The sequence below is a fragment of the Podarcis pityusensis genome, assembly GCF_964106645.2.
Source record: "Podarcis pityusensis genome assembly, chromosome: 7".
Lineage (NCBI taxonomy): Eukaryota > Metazoa > Chordata > Lepidosauria > Squamata > Lacertidae > Podarcis > Podarcis pityusensis.
The window spans coordinates 81298969-81317857 of NC_138031.1; the positions used below are offsets into that span (position 1 = coordinate 81298969).

Consider the following 18889-nt stretch of genomic DNA (forward strand, 5'->3'; position numbering starts at 1 on the left):
AGGGTACCTCTGAGAGACAGACAATTTATTTGGAGTGAACATACCTTTTCGACATAGCTTATTTGTCAAGTTCAAATTCGGTGTGTGCGCGTGTGCGGGCAATGGTGTCAACTTGGTGGAAGAAGTGCTGTTTTTTTGTGGGTGAGATGCTAACGATGAGAAGGGGAGGGCGGGGTGGGTGGGTAGGGAAGTTCGAAGAAGAAACTAAAATTGGCATGCCACAAATCAATTTTTTTGTTTTTTAGGAAAAGGAAAAAAAGGGAGGGGGAAAAACAGAATAGACAAACAACTCCCTCCCCAAGAAGCTGAATTCGAATCTCGCGCCTGGTAAACTTTGCAAGGTAAACGCAGAAGGACGCCTCTATAAACTAGTGGAACGTGCTATGGACTTAAATAACCGTGAAGACATTGATCCCTTAAGGCTGCAGCCAAGTGACAGTCTTTTCGTTCTCTCTCCTTATACCAGCAACTTTTAAAATCCTTGCTCGGTTTTTGCGAAGGAAAAAACGTCTCTGGTTTGGAACGGAAACTCTCTCCAAGTCTTTCTCTCTCTGAGTGTGTCTCTCCACCTCCCGCCGCTCAGTCCCTCGGGGCCCAGCCTGTCTGCCCCCCCATTCCACCGTCTTGCCTCCCTCCCCCGGCCTGTCCCAAGGAGGCGGACGGGGCGGGCGTCGTTCGTTAGGAGCAGAACATTTTGCTGCCTGCTTTGGGGAAAGCCAGAAAGTCTTTGCCGGAGTCCTGGGGCGCAGCCAGGCCTGCCAGCTGCCCTTTGAGCACGGCGGTGGCGCCGCCGCCCAGCGAGCGCCCCAGGGCCCCCGTCTCCAAGAGGGAGCCTTTGGTGGTAGCCCAAGACACTGCGGTGCTGCTCAAGGCCTGGTTCAAAGTACTGTGCCGGAAGAGCGGGTCGTGGAACACGCCGTCAACCCAGTTCCTGAGGTTGGTGACGGGGGAATCCTTCGGGTGCCTCTCCAAGACGCCCCCAGCCGTCGGGGCCGGCGCGGCGCTAGAGGCACTGGACGCCCCCTGCTGGCGCTTCAGCATGCACGACGGGTACTCGGCCTGGTTGAGCGAGGTGGCCGTGTGCGCCAGGGACCAAATCCTCGGCTTGCTGGACGCCTCCAGGAGCTGCTGCTGCTGGTAACACGGCTTGGCCTCGCAGCTCCTCTGCCGCGCGCTCAGCAGCTCCGCCGCCTCGCAGCCCTCCGCCCCCGCCGTCGGGTCCTTGAGGCAGCTCTTTGCCCGCTCGAGGGGGCTTTCCAGCGGGGCGGCGCCGGCGCCCAAGGAAGAAGGATCCTTGCAGGCCTCGGTGGCGCACGCTTCCCCCTCCGCGTGGCCGAAAGCCGCAGCCTTCAGCTCGCCCTCGGAGCTCTCCGACTCCAGCGGGTCATAGTCGTCCAGGTCGCTGAGGCCCAGCTCTTTGTCTTCCTTGCTGGCCGGCTCTGGGCAAAGGAGGGAAAGGAGGACACGTTACAAACGAGACGGGCAGGGCGCGGCAGATACATTTGCAATTGAAGTTCGTTCTTGGCTAGTTGAGGTTCCTACATTGCAGGGAGTTGATAACCCACGGGGCTTACGATTCTGTGCAATGGCTTTAAGGCTAGGACTCCTCCACCCATTCTCTGTCTGCGTTTTGCTTCCCCTCACTCTTCACAACAGCTCTGTAGGATGCAAGGTTAACAGCAATCCTATTTTACTAATCGGAACCAGAAATGGGCAGTCACTGGGATGTGTATAGGGGGACGTGACCAGTTTATATAGGCTGCGCCCCTTTACCTGGCTTGCTGGACACAGTGGGCGTGGCTCTCACAGGGAGGATTTCCTGTAGACCCTGTGAGAGCCAACTTCCTTTCTAGCAAGCACGCATTGTGGGTTTGGCTACGTCGTAAACGTTCCCCAACTTACCCAAGGCAACCCAAGCACTGCATGGCTTCCAAAGGTTTCGAAACCCAAATATAATGCCGGGGTTGCGCTCAGGCCTAGCAAAATAAGTAACGCGCTTTTCTACGCGAGGAAGCAAACCTTTCAAAGGTTTTGGTCGGGTGGAAACCGTTGCAAAGCCCAGCAGGCGCACCCCTCATTTGACAGCCCCCTTCCCCTGTCAAAGCAGAGCAGACTCAGAAGGGACACTGGCCGCCTCAAGACATTCTCTCGAAATCCCCAGCGCAGCTCAACTGCAAATCTAGAAACCTCTTTATTGCATTTAAGGCAACACACCCATACTTTTTGTCCCCTGGACTCTCAACACCCATCACCCTCCCCGTGTGCCCACTATCCTCGTCCCAGAGAAGGGCGACAGGGCTAAGATAGCTCCTGCCTCCAGTATACGGCTAAGAGGCTTGGAAGATACCCTCGAGTTTCTCATTCTTCAAGCTCTCCCCTTGACCCTCTCCCTCGTCCTCGTCCTCGTAGGGTCTCTTTTCGTCCGCACACTTGTTCCTGGGGGGCCAGGTCATCTTGTTCTCCTTCTTGAGCCTCCTCCTGGCGTTGGCGAACCAGGTGGAGACCTGCGTGAGGGTCATCTTGGTGATGATGGCCAGCATGATCTTCTCGCCTTTGGTCGGGTAGGGGTTCTTGCGGTGCTCCTGCAGCCAGGCCTTCAGCGTGCTAGTGGTCTCCCGAGTGGCGTTTTTCCTCCGCGTCCCTCCATCCATGGTACCATATCTAGGGCGGGGGGAAGAGTGTCCGTGAAAATGCAGCGCCAATGAGCCGGAAGAAAGCACCACCCACATGGTCTGATTCACCGACGCAATTCCATTTCCCGCGAGAAAGGGATCCTGGTATCCAAGGTTCACCTTTAAATATTTTCCCTCTTTCTACAAAACCCAGAACGCGCTGGTCTTACCAGGAAAACGGTTCAACTTGGTTAAGCCAAGAATCTAGAAAGACGGAGCGTTTGGATACACAATTGGTGATCAATAGGACCTTAACCAGCTTGCTATCCTGCCTATACTTACTTGGGAGTAAATCCCTCTTGAAACTGGGGTCACACAGTTAATCTTGGGATTTAGGCTCACCTCGATCATGGATGGAGTCTTTGGGACTTGCCTCGCAAATAACTTACTCGGGGCAAGACCAATGTACACCTGATCTAAATCGGGAGTATAGACAGCCTCAAAACAACGGCACTCGGGCTCCTGAAAAGCGTGCTGCGGATCTTGTACACGCTTACTCTGAAGTGAGTCTCGGTGACTTCTGAGTTTGCACCGGATTGCAGCCTGAAAGCATGTCTACTTCAGAAGGCAAAGAGCCGCCCTTGAGAGGCATCCAAAATTCAACTCCTGCAAAATGGATATGCTAGAAAAACAATATATATATATTTTAAAGTCTACTCTTGCTCCAGCGCTCTGAGAGAGTCCACCGAAGTAACCTCAGGGCGCAGTTATTAATAAAAATGTTTATGTTATTATTAGTAAATTTCTCTCCTACCCATTCCATATATATATGCTGCACAAGACACTGGGCTATACCTGAATATTTAATGCACACCATCTAAGGAAAGGTCATCAGCACCCAGTGGGCTTAAAAGGTTGGAACAGCTTAAGGAGGAATCTTGGTGTGTGTGTTTTAAAGCAATAACCGCACCAAAGATTAAAAAGAAGAAGAAGAAGAAATATAAAATTGTTCGGCACATTTGTAAACGTGGTGGGGGAGTGGCAAAAAGCGGCCCCCAACCTGCCCATGTAAAAGTAAAAAGAGAATCCAGTAGGAGATGAGCGAACATTTTGGTTCACACGTGCCAAATGATGAGTGAAAGGCCAACGTGACGTCTTGCTCGTGTGAACGAACCATCGCGAGCTCAAAAGAGGCAGGACTTCCTGGCACCTTAAACGCCGTGTTGTTAAACGGGTCCAATTTATACTTATAACAAAGGCTGGATCATCTGAGGTTGGCTACCTCAGGGGCTAAAGAGTCGTCAAAAATAGAAGTCTCGGAAAGAACTTCCCTATCATCTCACAGTGTTTTTCAGCAGAGCCGGTTTATGCATTCAGATCCCAGTTAATGAAGTGTGCCCTACTCAAGCGGAGAGAAAGGATGCGCGTGCACGTGTGATGTAGCCCGTGGAAGCCAGTTGGGAAGAGGTATTTGTGATTAAATCCATACGGATCTATTGCTGTGATAGCGCAGATCCTATCGCATAGATCGAGCGCTAAGGCAACCACAGTGCTTTCCTACTATCCCTGGACAATATCCACCAGCTTATAGGGATGCTATACTTGAAAACGCTAGAGGATAAAACGCCAGTGATGGGAGTAAGTCGCTCGTGTGACTTCGCCTTGCCTTCAGATTTATTGTGTTCCGCCAATGAAGGCGTGCCTTCCTTTCTCACTTCGTACTTTGGGTATCAAAGCCATTGGACTTCCGCATGTGCAGAACTAGGCTGTATCCTGTGGAAAGCGGAGGCATGCGAATGAAATGGCACACGAGAGCTAATTGAGATCGACTCCGTGAACTCTTTCATCAGGTGTATGGAAACCTCCCCCTCCCGCGCCTGACTACAGCTCCCATCAGCTCCAGCAAGCATAGCCACTGTCCAGCGATGATGGGAGTTTAGCAACATCTGAAGCAGAGTTTCCCAAGGTTGGGTCCCCAGCTGTTTTTTTGGACTACAATTCCCATCATTCCTGACCATTGAGCCTGCTAGCTAGGGATGATGGGAGTTGTAGTCCAAAAACAGCTGGAGACCCAACTTTGGCAAACCCTGATCTGGAGGACCAAAAGTTCTCCACAAGGGTGGATCAAGGATGGAGACGAGGCTTTCCCCAACCGGATGACCTATAGTTGTTGTTGAACTACAACTCCCATTATCGAGTTGGCTAGGCTGGCTGACGCTGATGGGAATTGGAGTTCAACAGAGTGGAGGGCCGCAGGCAGATCCGCTTACTCCTTCGTAAAACGGATCGGGTCGAAGTATCGATCTCCATTACTCAATGAGGACTTGCTTCCAAAGAAATATAGCGAGGAGAGGAAGGGTGTCATCCAGATTATGATCGGGCTGGCAGACGAATGAAAGAGGTCAAAAGGAAAGCTTTTGCATTCGCTGTGGGCTCCTCCAAAACGAATCGGAGATTAGAGGTGTAAAACTAGCTCCGGATCAGTGCAGAAGAACGAAGAACAGGTTCGTTTCGTGCAGACAACACGGAAACATAACTTGTTATTGGCATTTATAGAGATAAAGAGCGGACGCCACTAAAGCTCCATTTAAACCCATTTCTTTCTTTCGGGAATGCGCTGGCTTTTAGGCGCCTTGGTTTCTCGCTGGAGTCAATGGGGTCTGAGCCGCTTCAGGGCAGGTTCACACGTGCACGCTACACCGATTCCTCGTGCCTGATTTGGTGAGCAGCCTCTGCTGAAAAGCGCGGCCATTCTCAAGAAGGCGCGCTTCAAATGCGTTCAGGATCCCGGCTTGCGAGCGCTTCATTGGTGAGATCAGAGATCATCTGACTCTGATACAGGGGCGGCTTATTCTGGCCACACTCGTTTCCTACTGGTCCTTTGAGAAAAGCACAAGCTGAAGACGTCTCCTGATTAGGAAGCGCAACTAACCTCCTCTCCTCTCTCCCCCTCCTTGGCCCCCACCGCCTTTTCCTGCCCCTCAATGAACGGCTGATGGTTTGTTTCTTACCTGTCATATTGATACTGACTGAGCGTGTGGTCGTATGGATAGTATGCAGCCGCCTGGGTGATTCCCGCATGCGCAGATCCGCTCCCATCCTTCGAATCAAAGCTGTTCTGGAACAGGAAAAGCAAAGGCGTCTTCTTATCAGCGCTCCCCTCCCCCACGGGCAGTGCGGGTGGGGGAGGGGGCAGGAGGGGAGACACGCGCAAATGGACACGTTTTTATTTATTTTTGCAATGGAGAAACACGTCGAGGAGCAAAAAACAAACAAACAAAAAATCCTCTAGCACATTTTCAAAGCTAAACAGGATCCGGCTTGATTTCAAATGGGATGGGAGGCCACGTGTTGAGATTCCTGCATCGCAGGGGGTTGGGATAGATGACCCTCGGGTCCCTTCCGACTCTTCACTTCTGTGATTCTATCAGGGGGTTAAACTGTTTAGGCTGCAAACTTGGGCACAAGTCCCACTGAACTCAGTACAACTTACTTCCGAGTAGACTGGCATAGATTGTATTTCAGTATTTCTTCAATTCCTGTATACTGGACTTGCACTTAATTGGAGAGGAACATGAAGTTCTTTGTACTCTTGTCCACTGACTCAGTGTTAGCATCTCTTGGCCCGATTTGGTGCACGTTGACTCAGAGGAAACCTTATTTTCCTGCAATGGAATTTACTCACAGGAAAGCTGGTTTAGCCTCTGCAGTCCACTGGAGTCCAGTGCTTTCCTTCATCCGACTAAGAATGGTATTTTATGCACACTGGGCTCCAAGAACAAGTGACTAGGGATAAGCAAGGGTCAAATATCACCTAGAACAGTGATGTCCAAACTTTTTTCCGAAGAGGGCCAGATTTGATGAAGTGAAGGGCCGTGAAAGCCGACCAAAGGGCCGACCGAAGTTGTTAACCTTTAGGATTGAAGTTGTTGAGCTTTTTTTAGGATTGGAGTTTATTGAGGTGCGAAAGTTGAAGTGCTCTCTTAAAACAGGCTGCAATCCTCAATAAACATACTTTCCTAAAAAAAAGAAAAGAAAAAGAAAAAGAAGGGGGGGGGGGCAATTGCAATTAATGGGACGATGGGACGTGACTTGTTTGCCACACAGGGAAGTATACGAAAAGTTAACTTCTTAACGCAGACATTTTATGCATAATTTTACATTTAAGCATTCGGTGAGCAAACTCGGGTTCCTGTTCCAGTGACAACTCCAGACTCGTTTTCTTGGGTCAGTTTCAGTACACAGACAGAGATCAGCAATGCCACTATGTCTTAGCGTTTATCATTTATCTCTAATTAAGTAGCTGGATCGCAGAGATCAGCAGACAATAGTTTCTCAGAGCTTATTACCGTCTATCTCTAATTACATAGTTGTAGGCTGATCTCCGTGTTGTTAGATACCTGAATTAGCAACGCCTATGATTGACTGAAGTTTCTCACAGCCCCGATTCATATTCACTTCGGATTACCCCATGGCACATAGACAGGTTACATAGCCGTTGGCTAATTAAACAACCCATGGCCTTTTAAACTCTCTCTGTGGATTATTGTTATTGTTTGTTACTACGTTTTTTTATATTGTAAGCCGCCCTGTGATCCTCGGATGAAAGGCGGCATAGAAATTTAATAAATAAAATAAATAGGAAACATTTTGTGTTTCCTCCAGGTTTGCTTGTACTAGTGATACATCTCTATCTACACCTACACACACGTGAGGATGCACAGCACACACACACGTTGCTATTAAAAAGTGCATAACTAGAAATTAAGTCCCTCCCGCTTAACTTGATGAGGTTTACTTGCTTCCTTAATGTCCTTAGGGACTGGGTTGAGCGGTGAAGCTTCTAGCTAAGCTGCGACTCTCTCAGTTTGCTGACTTGGAAGAGCGAAAGTCCCTTGGTAATGGGGCAGTGGGGTTTACTTCTTGGCCAGTCAATGCGTTCAGGTGGAAGTCGCGCTCGCTGCGCAGAAGACTTACCAAGGAGTAGAAAGCCGACGCCTCCGTCCCGTAGGTCACGTAGTTGCCATAGCCTTGCGTGTTCGTGTAGGGACTCCCATAGACTCCCAGGGCAGCTGCCGAGTTGAGCTCGTGCCTGGCCGTGGCTAGCAGCCTGCTCTCGTACACGGGGCAATAGACGGGGGTCTGAGCCGAGGCTGCCGCCCCAGAGTCCGTGAGGGTCCTGCCGGTGGTCTCACAGCAAGTGGTCAAGGAGTTGGTGGTCATCAGGAACTAGGACGAGAGAAGACAGGGCAGTGATCTTAGAAGGGGCAGCTGACAGCCATGGCAACCAACAGGCCGATCTACCAACCAGTTTTAGCGAAAGCCGTTTTCGGTCCCAAATCAGTGAGGTTTCACACAACCCACTGACTCCCGTGTCCATTGGTTTTAATGAGCATCTCTTCTTCACGTTAATTAATCCGGAACAACCGCCACCCCCTCTATCCGACCTCACAAAGGGCACAAACCCGGGACAGCGCGATCCATCTGTGTTATCACACAGAAGGGTGGTGAAACGCGCGATGAAACGGTCGTCTGAAACCGCCCAGTCACTTGCAGAATCCTCAGCTCCCAAAATGGAGGGGGGGGGGCACCCAGGCCGAATAGCGGAAGGAAAAAGCAGTGGAAGGAAGAAGGAAGTGGCTGCAATCCTATACACGTTTACCTGGGAGCAAGTCCCATTGTGCTCAATGGGGCCGACTTCTGAATAGACCTGCATGGGATTGCGCCGTTAGTGATCTTAAATAAGTACCTTATATATTATGTTAAACCCAGTGGCTTAACTGGTTTGTGGATCGGGGAGAAATTTAAAGATCGGTTGGGGAGGGGGGGAACCTAGTTCCAGTTCACACTTGTCAACTAAAGAGAAAAAGAGAGAGAGAAAGAAAATACTTTTCAGTTTTTAATGCATTCTTCCGGCGAGCTAGACCGCTCACATTAACATTAATACATACATCCGTCTCGGTTCTAGAACACGTTTATTTCCGAGTAAAAGTACTGAGAATGTTAATGAAGTTTAATCCCAGATCCTTCGCGAGAGCTAATTGAACATTTGTTTTAACTGCAGATTCCAACACCCACTTCTGTCCCAGAAGTTCGGTCCTGCTCTCTTTTAAGGGTACGATCCAGAAAGGAGTTGAGCCGAGGCCTCAGCTGATACAGGGCCCCTGACTGCAGCGACCTCGCACCCCACCCAAGTTCCTGGTAAACGAAGTGGCCCGTGAATCTGGCTTGAACCGGCCAGTTGTTGTGGTTATTGAATCGTCTTCCATCCACCCGCTTACTTCAGAGTAGGTCCGCGGACCAGGGGGAACGAGCTGCTTCCTCCTTATCCCTTGCCCCAGTTCACCTCTTGGCAGTAAGTAAAACCCTCTGAGATCAATGAACACCTGAGATCTTTCCGTCTTCAGCGCGCTGCGGGAGTAATTTGTGGCAGGCTAGCTAGCACCCCTCTGAAACTAGAGACCTTCCAAATCTCAGGACGGGGCTCTCCAACCCAATCCTAAACGATACCCCGCCCCTTGACTCCAATTCAACTCCCCACCCCTCACTGTTAACATTCTCACTCTAGGTCAAGGTCCCTCGATGAATCCAGGACAGGTGGACTTTCTAAACCAGTTCGTGGTTAGAGCACCGCAGAATTAGGATACCAAGGCGACAGTCTCCCTTTTACCTGGAAGTAAGTGCCTTTGGTTTCACGGGGGCCTTACTTCCGCGTAAAGATGGCAGTCACTGCTCTTGGGGAAGGGGGGGTCATCCCTTCCCCCAGCCCCCAGTTGATCTGAAGCAGATTAGGTCCCTACAAAAGCGCCTCCCAGGAGATGGGAGTTCTCCCGCGCGCCTTCACAGGGGAGGGCAGTGAAAGGAAAGGGCGTAGATGCGATGGGAGTCCGGCAGGACTTACCTGGGGTGCAGACGAGTAGGGGTATCCGAACTGGGGGTAGGACATGGCCACGGGGGGCTCCCAGGCTCCAGGAACAACCAGGAGAGGCGCTGGATCCGCGAGCTTTGCAGGCTGCCTCGCTGTGCCGTGTGGCCCCGAGTGATGGATAATCCGAGCTTCCTAGGGGCTTAGAGGACCAAGCATAAAACCATCTTGAATTCATCTGCCTTGAACCTGAAACTATTTTTTAGTGTGTGTGTGTTGGGGGGGAGTTTGTCTTCCCTCCCCCGCACAACACACACACGCACACAACTCGCGATCTTAAAAAGATCTGCCTAGGCAGCGTGGCGCTTCTTCAACGCGAACAACATAAAAGGCACGGTTGCTCTGAGGTTTCATGGGGGGAAAATACATATTTTGCCCACACACAGGCAGCGGCGGAGGGAGGGGAAGAGAACCACTCCTAGCTGAAGCACACATGTCAAATCAAACATCTGACGTCAAGAAGAAGAAAAAACAAACCCTACAGAAACTGCCTCTCGCTCGCATATTTGTGTACACCTTTGTGGTAGACCACGGCCTGGAATTTAAACCAAATACCCAGGATGAAAGTTTGTTTCCCAACGCCTCGGAGCACGCTGGCTGATCGCTATTTCAGGGAGTTCTCCTGCGCTGATAAGGAAAGCGAACCCCAAACGTACAAAATGGCAAGGTTCTGAGTGGTTCCTAACTGCATGTCAGGTATCAATAGTTTGGAGAGGCGAAATCAGTGTCCCCTCTCTCTGTCTCTCTCTCTCCCCCCCCCCCCCGAATCACTGAAGGGTGGTCAGCACTTTTAATTAGAAATTAATTAATGAGCAGCTGCCTGCTGCTTCCTCCCACTCCTCCCTGCCCTGCAGTCATCAGTCCCACTTACAAACGAGGCCGCTGGAAGGGCAGGCGCGCAAGCGAGGCTTTTAAATCAACAGTTGAAACGAGCTCCGGAGCTGACAGTCAAAGCACGTGGAGAAGGACGAAGCCCCGCCACCAAAGTGCATGTTAGGAAAGGGCAAGGAATGGGCATTTGCACTGAATGGGCATTTTAGGCTTTAACAACTTTTTGGGGTGGGGAGATATGGAAAACCAAAGTGAGGAGGCGCCACAACTTTGAATAAACTTCAGGCCATTGAGTGGCAGGGAGAGAGTGATCTTCAAACTCAGGCCAGATCTGATTTGCAAAGAGAGAGCATCTATCCATACTCAAAACAACAGCTGACATTCGTACAGCATTGTGCAATCTTCAAACTACTTCGCATGCATTATCTCAGGAATCCTTACAAGAGCAACGCAAAACTGAGTGTTTCCAGGTACTTAAAAAAAAATAAAATTGGGGCACGGGTCCAAATTTACATTAAAATTGCATATGCTAACTTAAATGTCTATGTGCAGCTATAGACAGCAAAGTCAACTAATTTCTCATCCAAGCCACTCTAGTTAAAAAATCCAGTTAACTGGTACCCATTTCAGATGTGTTCCTCTTTAATTCATTTAACTAGTAGTAAAGTGAATTTCCCAACAGATCCTGGTTCAAATCAAATCAATTAAGCGCCCCTTCAGTTATCCTATTTCATTACCTCCAACTCATCTTAAGAGAAAGTCATCTTCAGCTGATGTAGTTCCCCAATTTTACACCCTTATACCTCGAATTAATGTCAATTAAGACCAACCCTTTCATTTCCCCCTGAATTTATTATCCACTAGAAACACTTGGGGCATGGAGAAAAAGATCTAGGATCTGAGATACTTAGGCTCACCACTAGCTACAGCCTGGTCAGTATCCTGGTCTTGCAGTGTAGGACTGATCCTGAGAGGGTAGTTGGCCTAAAACCTCTTAGCAAGTTCATAGGGGAGGGGATTTTCTGGTTCATAGTCTGTTTTCCCCACTACCTGTGCTAAGGTAACTCTCAAACTCTCTCCTAATGGTTTTGATTTTTTGTTGTGTGGGAATATACAAGTTTTCTAGGTAGGTAGAATATGAAAACTAGTTCATATTTTTTTAATCAGGAGGCTGATCAAAGAATACCACCCCAATTGTAGTTGTGATTTCCTGGAATAAATATGGCTCCCCATATTGTCAAGCACTCTACCCTTCCTCTGGTGTGCCCTCTCTCACATGTCCAATGATCCCCTCAGATCTCTGACAGAGAAACAATAAATCAGCTTTGTCCCACCTGGCTTTCAGTCCTTAATTTAAGCCACATTTTCCTGAGTGGCAGCACAGAAATAGATGAAATAAACGTGGTTCCCTCTCTGTGTCATACAGATTCACTACCTGCGACAGTCAAACTTCCATACAGTTTTATCAAACTGTGCCCCTTTCTTTCAATGTCCAGCTGGTATCCATTAGCTCCCCAGAATCCCAATGTCCAAGAGTCGCTAGTTTATATTATAACATGAGATCATAGGACAGCACTACCTCTCTTTAAAACAAACTCTGATATTTGACCAGAGATTCTGTTTGAGAGCAGAAGGCAGAACTAGGCCTTTCCTTAGTCTCTCCCTTTTTGCTCCTTTGGATTATCTCTGGCCTCTTGTCCAAGATACATTCACAACAAGCCCTTTAAACTTCACATGAATTGGTCAAGAATAGTCATCACTCCCACTTTTGAACTGGAAGAGAGGGGAGGGAGAAAAATCTACCTTTCCTGAAAGTATGCGTAAAGTGTTTTAAGAGGTGGCTAATTTACTATGTGATCTGTGTATACACTCTTATTTCATTTTATGACTACAAATATAAGACTACATCAGAAAGTCATTTTCTTGGAGACTTATTAAACTGTAGATCGCAGATTTCTGCCAAAGCCCCTTGTTAGACCTTTTTATCCGACTAGGGAAGTTTAAGTGTTTAATGGGAGTGGTGTTTTAAATGTTTAATGAGAATGATATTTGGTCTTTCTTGATTTCTGTCTCTCGTTGTTAGCCCAAGTCGCCAGCACCATCGCTGGAAGGAGCAATGCACATTTCATTGATGTTAGTAGCAAAACGTCAATTAATTTTAATGGAGCTGGAATTTCTGCAGTGCTGAGTGCTGTCTAGGGCTCAAAGGCCCATCCTCGATTCTTCAGGCAGGTCGGGGATCTCTCATTCTCAGTTTGTGATCCTAAACATTTGGATCCTTAAAGACTTTTCTGTAGTCTTCCTTCTAAGTGAACATGCTGGCCTTAGCTGGAAAGAGCTAAATGCTCTGTAGGATGGTTTCAGATACTGCCATCAGTAAAGTGGGATTAACAGAATACAATATTCTGGATGAAGGAACAAGGTAAAATCAGAAAGAATTTGGTACTTCAGAAGGTTCACCACAAAGATGAAAACTGCATTCAAAAGGCAAATACGCTGCAAATGAAGTTTTGTTTGAACTCGCATCCCATTTATGGAAGTGGGTTGCATGGAGGGTCATGGAAGCCCTAGGTGAAACCTATGAAAAGTATAGGACCCTATGCAAACTCTTGAGGGTTTGGCTAGGCTGAAGGTCTCTCTCTTCCTCTCCCCAGGATATTAATCATATGTCCCATTTAGAGAGTAGGCCAGGATATAAATTCAGCAAAAATGTTTGCTTTGAAGACAGTTCCAGTGTGATTGACTTCCGGCATGTTTATTAATCCTAAAGGATTAATTTACTTATAGTATCACTCTACTTAAATTCTAGTTCTGACCATAAAACAGCAGGGGATATCCAGCAGCAATCATACTCAGGGTAGAAGTCCACTGACTTCAATGGATCTACAATATGACTGCCATTGGATATACCCAGGAAATCTATTTTTTGAAAGTAAGTGATTTCAGGGGGATGAGCAAAAAGATTCTTTTTAATCATTTTTCTCAAGGTGAGAGTAGACTCTTACCCTCCTTAGTAACTCCCGCTAAATTCAGAGGAGCTTTTACTTTGGGTTAAAAGAGAGACGTTCTTATTAATAAGTTGGCATACCATTACTACTGGTTTCACCACTCCTATCAGTCCCCTTCACCTTGTCACCTTTATCTAGGCCTCTCCTGGTAAGTCCAGTACATATAATTTTCCTCCAGGACCTTTTGTGTATGTGTTTGTATTGGGGAGCGGGGAGGGTAGGGGATATAGAAAAACCTCAACCTCTGAAAATCGGGATACTCTGCCTAGAGAGGAACTTGCAGTGGGGAAGCTAGCCAGACCCAGGGCGGGCGAGTTTCTGTGCGTATTTGCGCGCGTGGAGAGGGGAGGGCAGCTGTGGCGGGGGAGGGAGGGATGAAAGGAGTGCAGACTTGCTCGGAGAGCTGCCTGGGTTCAGACATGTGAATAGCCCCAGGGTCACACTCTAATTAATGATGATGTTCCCTTCTTCTCCCCAGCTGGAAGACTTGGTGCCTCCCAGGGACGAATCTGCCCGCTCTGACAGCTCGATTGAGGGTGATGGATGACTATCTGGAGACCGCAGTACACCTAATATAATCATATCTGCTGCGTAATTGCTATAATTTACCGAGGCAAAGCCTTGGCTCTAGGAGGAGCGCGTTAGAAGGCAGCAAAGGATCTCAGCAGCCCCTTCAAAAGAGAGGGCCACCCTGAACCTAGTTTAAGCGCGTTTACCTGGGAGTAAGAGGCACAAGGGATGTCTTCAGATTACCTCTGCTAGTTCCCTGGAACTTTGGTAAGACACTGGGCTCATCCGTACTGTCCTTTGATGTGGATAGTATGAGGGAAGGGAAAGTCTGGGAAGGGAGTGATTTTGAGGAGAGCGTCATACGGGCAGTGGAGAATGAATGGAGGTTTTGGAAACTTAACCAGTCACATTAAACGACGACCACCCCTTTCCACTCGCATTATATGTTTACTCAAATGAACAGGCCCTACTTCCAAGGAAGAGCCCAATTCCACGTGTGTGGTTTTTTAAACTTTAAAGCAAGTCCCACTATGGTTCGTCAGGAACTGAGACCAAACTGGGGAGGAAAGAGTTAACACCCTCTTACCCCCTCCCAGGCTTCTGCTATCTCTCTCCGCTCCGCCTGCGGCTTTTAAATGAAAATAAATACGTCTAGCACATGTCCAAACACAGATGTATCGCGCGCAATATGTGGGGTGTCCCACCCTCTAGCCCGCAAACAGGGTTGTGATCCTGCGCACGCTTGTCACGGAGTCAAGTCCACTTCTGGGAAGCTATGACCAGAGTTGCACTGTAAAGTTTATTTGGGTCGATCTGGAGGTCGCAACACACATGGGTAGAAGTTTCGCGGAAGGAGGCATAAGACTGCAGCGGTTGTATAATATTTGCAGGGCGTATAAGCGTATCAGACCCCAGGAATCTCCGGCACGCAGATCACTTAAAGCGGCTGAGCGGTTCATGGCGGCAGCTCCAGTAGTTTAGGGATCGCAGACGCTTTACAAATAAAGGCATTGGGGGGGCGGAGGGGCTGCTTCATGGGCAGGCTGTGATATTAATTTCTTTCCCCCACCGGCTGCATTGCTAAAACTGTTTCTCTTTCTCGTAGCCTGCCTGTAGTTGATGAAGGAGCCATCCAACCAGCCAAGTGGATGGAGGAACCCTCTTTCAGAAACGAAAGCCAAAGTTTGCAAGTACTTCATGGAGACTGGGGATGGTGGCAGCTGCAGGTCTAGCCAGGCTTACACAGAAGGCACAACCCAGTCGATGAAAGTCACTTCTAAGGAAATCAGCTTTAGAGGCCGTGGTCCTAAACAGGATGCAATTCTGTGCTCGTTTACCTGGGAATAAGACTTACCGAAACTCAATGGGACTTACTTCCGAGTAGACCCGCTTTTAAAAAAATAAATAAATGATTGCACGAGGACCATCTCTGAAGATAAAGGGAAACCCGAGAGCCACGCAGCCCATACATTGCAGGTATACAATACCAGGAGGTGGGGGTGGGGGTGTTTACTGCAACACGCAGGCGCGTCGCCCTCCAGGGGACGGGGGCGGGGTGCAGCCTCCCAGATCTCCAAAGGAGTTCAGCGTTAAACGTTGCAATTAGCTGACTGAGGCAGACAACTTTTACAGAGGATGGTGCAATGTTTTTTTCTCCCCCCCCTTCCGCCAAACCGCAACGTTGCAAATCCATCTTCACACACACACACACACACACACGCCTTTTTCAAATACTCAAACAATTCCACCGGGATCACCCCTCACTGGCAGACGGAGCAAAGAAGTTTCTCGCCCGTTTCTGGATCCATAACATAGCCTCTCCACCATGATCCATGCCATCCTATCCCGCTTCTAGTCGAAATTTCCTCCCTGGGACCGTTTGAACTGCAATCCTTTATCCACAGTAAACGCAGCAAGTCTAGGATCGCGCTGTTGGTTAGGTGCTCAGTAGAAATCACTGCGTTTTCCCTTTCTAGGGACTTCCATAGCGTTCTACTACAAAGTCATGGTGGGTTGCTAACTACTCGCCCTCACCCTTGACTTCGGAGTAACAGCACGATCCGTGCTGATTGACTTGGGAATGTGTCTAATTAGGTGCAGTGGCGCCCCCCTCCCCGCCCCGGTAAGTATCCATAGGATTGCAACTTTAGGTTTGTATCCTGAAGCACGCTTCCTTGGAAGTTCAGGCGTTGGAATGAACGAGTCTCGTGCCCGAATAAACACGCGCAAGATCGGCAGGACTGGCTTCAACGCGCCTAACAGCAGGGTGCATGGCTCCAGTGCCACACACTGGAAGTCAGCCCCCCAAGAACAAAGTGGGATCATGATTCCCTCGAGTCCCTGAAATAGTTCTCCCCCATACAGCCTAAGTTCCCCTCTCCTCCAGCAAACACCACGCCAAGCGCTGCCCTGTTTCCAGGCTCCTCATAAATCTGTGTGAGGGAGGTGAGTTTTCTCGCAAACGCCCCACTTTAGGAGGAAAGGCATTCGGATGAATTTCATCATCTCCCCATTCAGCATCTAAGCTAGAAAGTAACAGTGTCCTAAAGGCAGTCCCTCCATTTAGCAGCGTACCTCGCTCACGAAGAGATCCAGGGACGGGAGTCTGAGCGCTATCCTGTGGAAAACAACAACTTTTGCGCATAAGGCAACAAGCTGGCTTCTACACGTAACAGGGAGCAGCCAGAGCGAAGCCCTTCTTTTGCCAAAGAGACCACCCAGCGCAATTCTCATAACACAGCTCCCAAAATCAGAATGAGTGGGTGCTATTTCTTGAAAAACAACAGCAGCAGCAGCAGCAACAAATACGCAGCGTAGCAGAGCGAAGTGTGCAGCGTCTTCAGGGTTTAAATCTCTGCAGATTTTTTTCATTGTTCTTCTCCAAGAAACTAAAGCCAATGTCTGGTTGGTTTGTTTTTTTAATCCTCCCCAAGAAAACTTGTAAGAAAGAGAAGTGCAGGAGCAGGCCCTAGCAGGTTAGGTAGCTGCTCTGATTGAGGTCGGCAGGAAATTGATCTGGACACGTTTTGAGCAGTTAGAGAAACCATCGGGTTATTTTTGCCCTAAATTTCTCTGCCTCAATGGCCCAGGACTAACCACTTCCTCTGGTTCCGAATTTACAATTTCTTAAGACACCCATGATAAGGAAAGAATCCGCCGCATCTTCGCCCCCAACCCCTACAAACACCCCTCCCTCAGCCAGCACCCAAAAGGCGAATAAACTAAGTTGCACTCCTGCGCATATTAACTTGGAGGCGAATCCCAAATAAAAGGAGTGGGACTTCCTCCCGTAAACACGGTTTGGATCGGGCCAGAAGAGTGTTAAAGAATCTGGAGCCCGCGACCTTGGAAAAACCTTTCCCAACGCTTTGGACTTCGGAGCTAGCGGCGCTTCTCCAGCTTTCATGTTTGTAGAATGGATGAAAAAGCGTAAACTAGAAAACTGAGGGTATCTCCTTGCCGGCGACCTCACCAAACCTGACACTGGACTTGAACTAGCCAGAGACCTTCAGAGGGTCTAGGATCAACCAGTGCGTGTGGACAAACTGGTTTTAGACAGGCGCCTGGTCAGACCTTACACAGAAGCCCCAACCCCCTATTTTCACGCAAATATCCTCACGGACGTTTTTTACCGTTTTATTCTCCCAGCCTGGCTAATAACCAAGGCGAATTTACTCCTGTTACCAACAACAACTAATCAATGGGATTCATTTGCCAATGTGTTTGGCTCCCCCCCATTAAACCCCCCCCCCTTTTCTTCGACTTACAGTAAGGAATCTGTGGCGCTTCTCCAAAAACACCTCCCCAGAGGACCAGGTTAGAAGGAAGACCCACCCAGTTCTTGTCAGCGCCGGAATCTTTGCAGTCGTAGCCCAAAGCTGTGAAACCGGAGATTTTAAAAGTGTGTCGTCGAACATGTGCAGAGTGCCTTGCAGTCACTCCTGAACTATGCACAACAACACGATTGGGATGGGAGGGAGGAGGTGACAGAGTTTTCGGGCTCGATTTCTAATCAGCCCCACTTCTCAGGCTAGAAACTGTGTCTGAAATCCTGTACCCACTTGGCTGCGACTCCGCCGCGTTGAACTCCTACGCAGTAAACTCCTACGCAGTAAACAAGTACAGGATTGCACCGACCAGCGCCGAGTTTACAGAAGCGATTTAAAGCACCCCCCCCCCCGCCAAACAGAGGAACTTTACACCCGCACTTCCTTCATAGGGGTGCCCTCCCCGCGCCTTCACGGTCCTCCAAGCTTGGGCTCCTTTTCCATGTCCACCAAACTTTCTTGGCCAACGCAGCCTCCCTGCCCAAAGTCTCCTAGAGCAACCGACCAAAGTTGCACTCTATGCATGACCGCGAACACCCTTTCCCTTTCCCCATCCCCGCGCCGAGAAGAGAAAAAGCATGTGTGTAAGGCGGCTTTCCTCTCAGCCCTAGGTAAACACTGCCCAAGCCGCATGATGGATCGCCCGTAGTTTCTCTTCCATAGGCAGCCCGAGATTTCCCAGCCGGCTGGCTGCAGAAGGCAGGCTATTGTTGGGGTGCGCGTGGATGGATGGATGCATAGATGGGCGGAAAGGAAGCCGGGGTGCAAGTGCACCGCCAGCAAGGAAGTGCCTCTCTTTCTTGTTACCTGCAATCACGCCGGGCTGCGCCTAGGATCTCCTGGCGAGAGCTTGTCCATGGCAAAGGGTGGCCGCGTCTTTTCGTCTCGCTCGCAGCGGCTCGCTTTGGAGAGAGCAGCAGCCACAGCAGCGCGCTAATGGAGACATTGCTCAGTGTATGGAATACCTGACTGGAGTCAGTCCGACGAGTGAGTGCCTCCAGTCCCCAGGCGCCACAGTCACTTCACTAACCCCCTGCACCGGAGTGACGTTCGAGTGCAGAGCTGCGCTTACCGCGCGCCTTTTCCTCCTCCTGATTAACACTTTCCAACGCTGCCCTCGCCCGCCCGCTCGCTCGCGCGCTGCTGCTGGTGCTGCTGCTGCTACACCGCCCCCCC

The 18889-nt window shown here is 49.4% G+C and overlaps 1 protein-coding gene across 3 annotated transcripts; it reads right to left on the reverse strand.

Annotated features, from left to right (window-relative positions):
* Positions 1-10: 10 nt before the first annotated feature.
* IRX4 (iroquois homeobox 4) lies at positions 11-18876 on the reverse strand. 3 transcript variants are annotated; one of them, XM_081014877.1, is made up of 6 exons: positions 18521-18874; positions 9514-9679; positions 7590-7841; positions 5624-5730; positions 2348-2661; positions 11-1439 (listed from the first exon to the last, which is right to left on the reverse strand). In XM_081014877.1, the coding sequence occupies exons 2-6, from the start codon at positions 9556-9558 to the stop codon at positions 679-681; spliced, it is 1479 nt and encodes a 492-aa protein (XP_080871003.1). In that variant the 5' UTR covers positions 9559-9679; positions 18521-18874; the 3' UTR covers positions 11-678. The 3 variants fall into 3 exon arrangements, with proteins under 3 accessions (XP_080871003.1, XP_080871005.1, XP_080871004.1); XM_081014879.1 differs by lacking the exon at positions 9514-9679 and having other exon boundaries at positions 18521-18876; XM_081014878.1 differs by lacking the exon at positions 18521-18874 and having other exon boundaries at positions 9514-10209.
* Between the last annotated feature and the right edge of the window lie 13 nt (positions 18877-18889).

Bases quoted from the DNA above. Each gene is read 5' to 3' on its own strand.
- IRX4 (XM_081014877.1), bottom strand. From the start codon at position 9,558: ATGTCCTACCCCCAGTTCGGATACCCCTACTCGTCTGCACCCCAG. The intron at 7,842-9,513 runs GTAAGTCCTGCC...CTCTCGTCCTAG, and splicing joins CCTACTCGTCTGCACCCCAG to TTCCTGATGACCACCAACTC. The intron at 1,440-2,347 runs GTATCTTCCAAG...TCCTTTGCCCAG, and splicing joins GAAGAATGAGAAACTCGAGG to AGCCGGCCAGCAAGGAAGAC.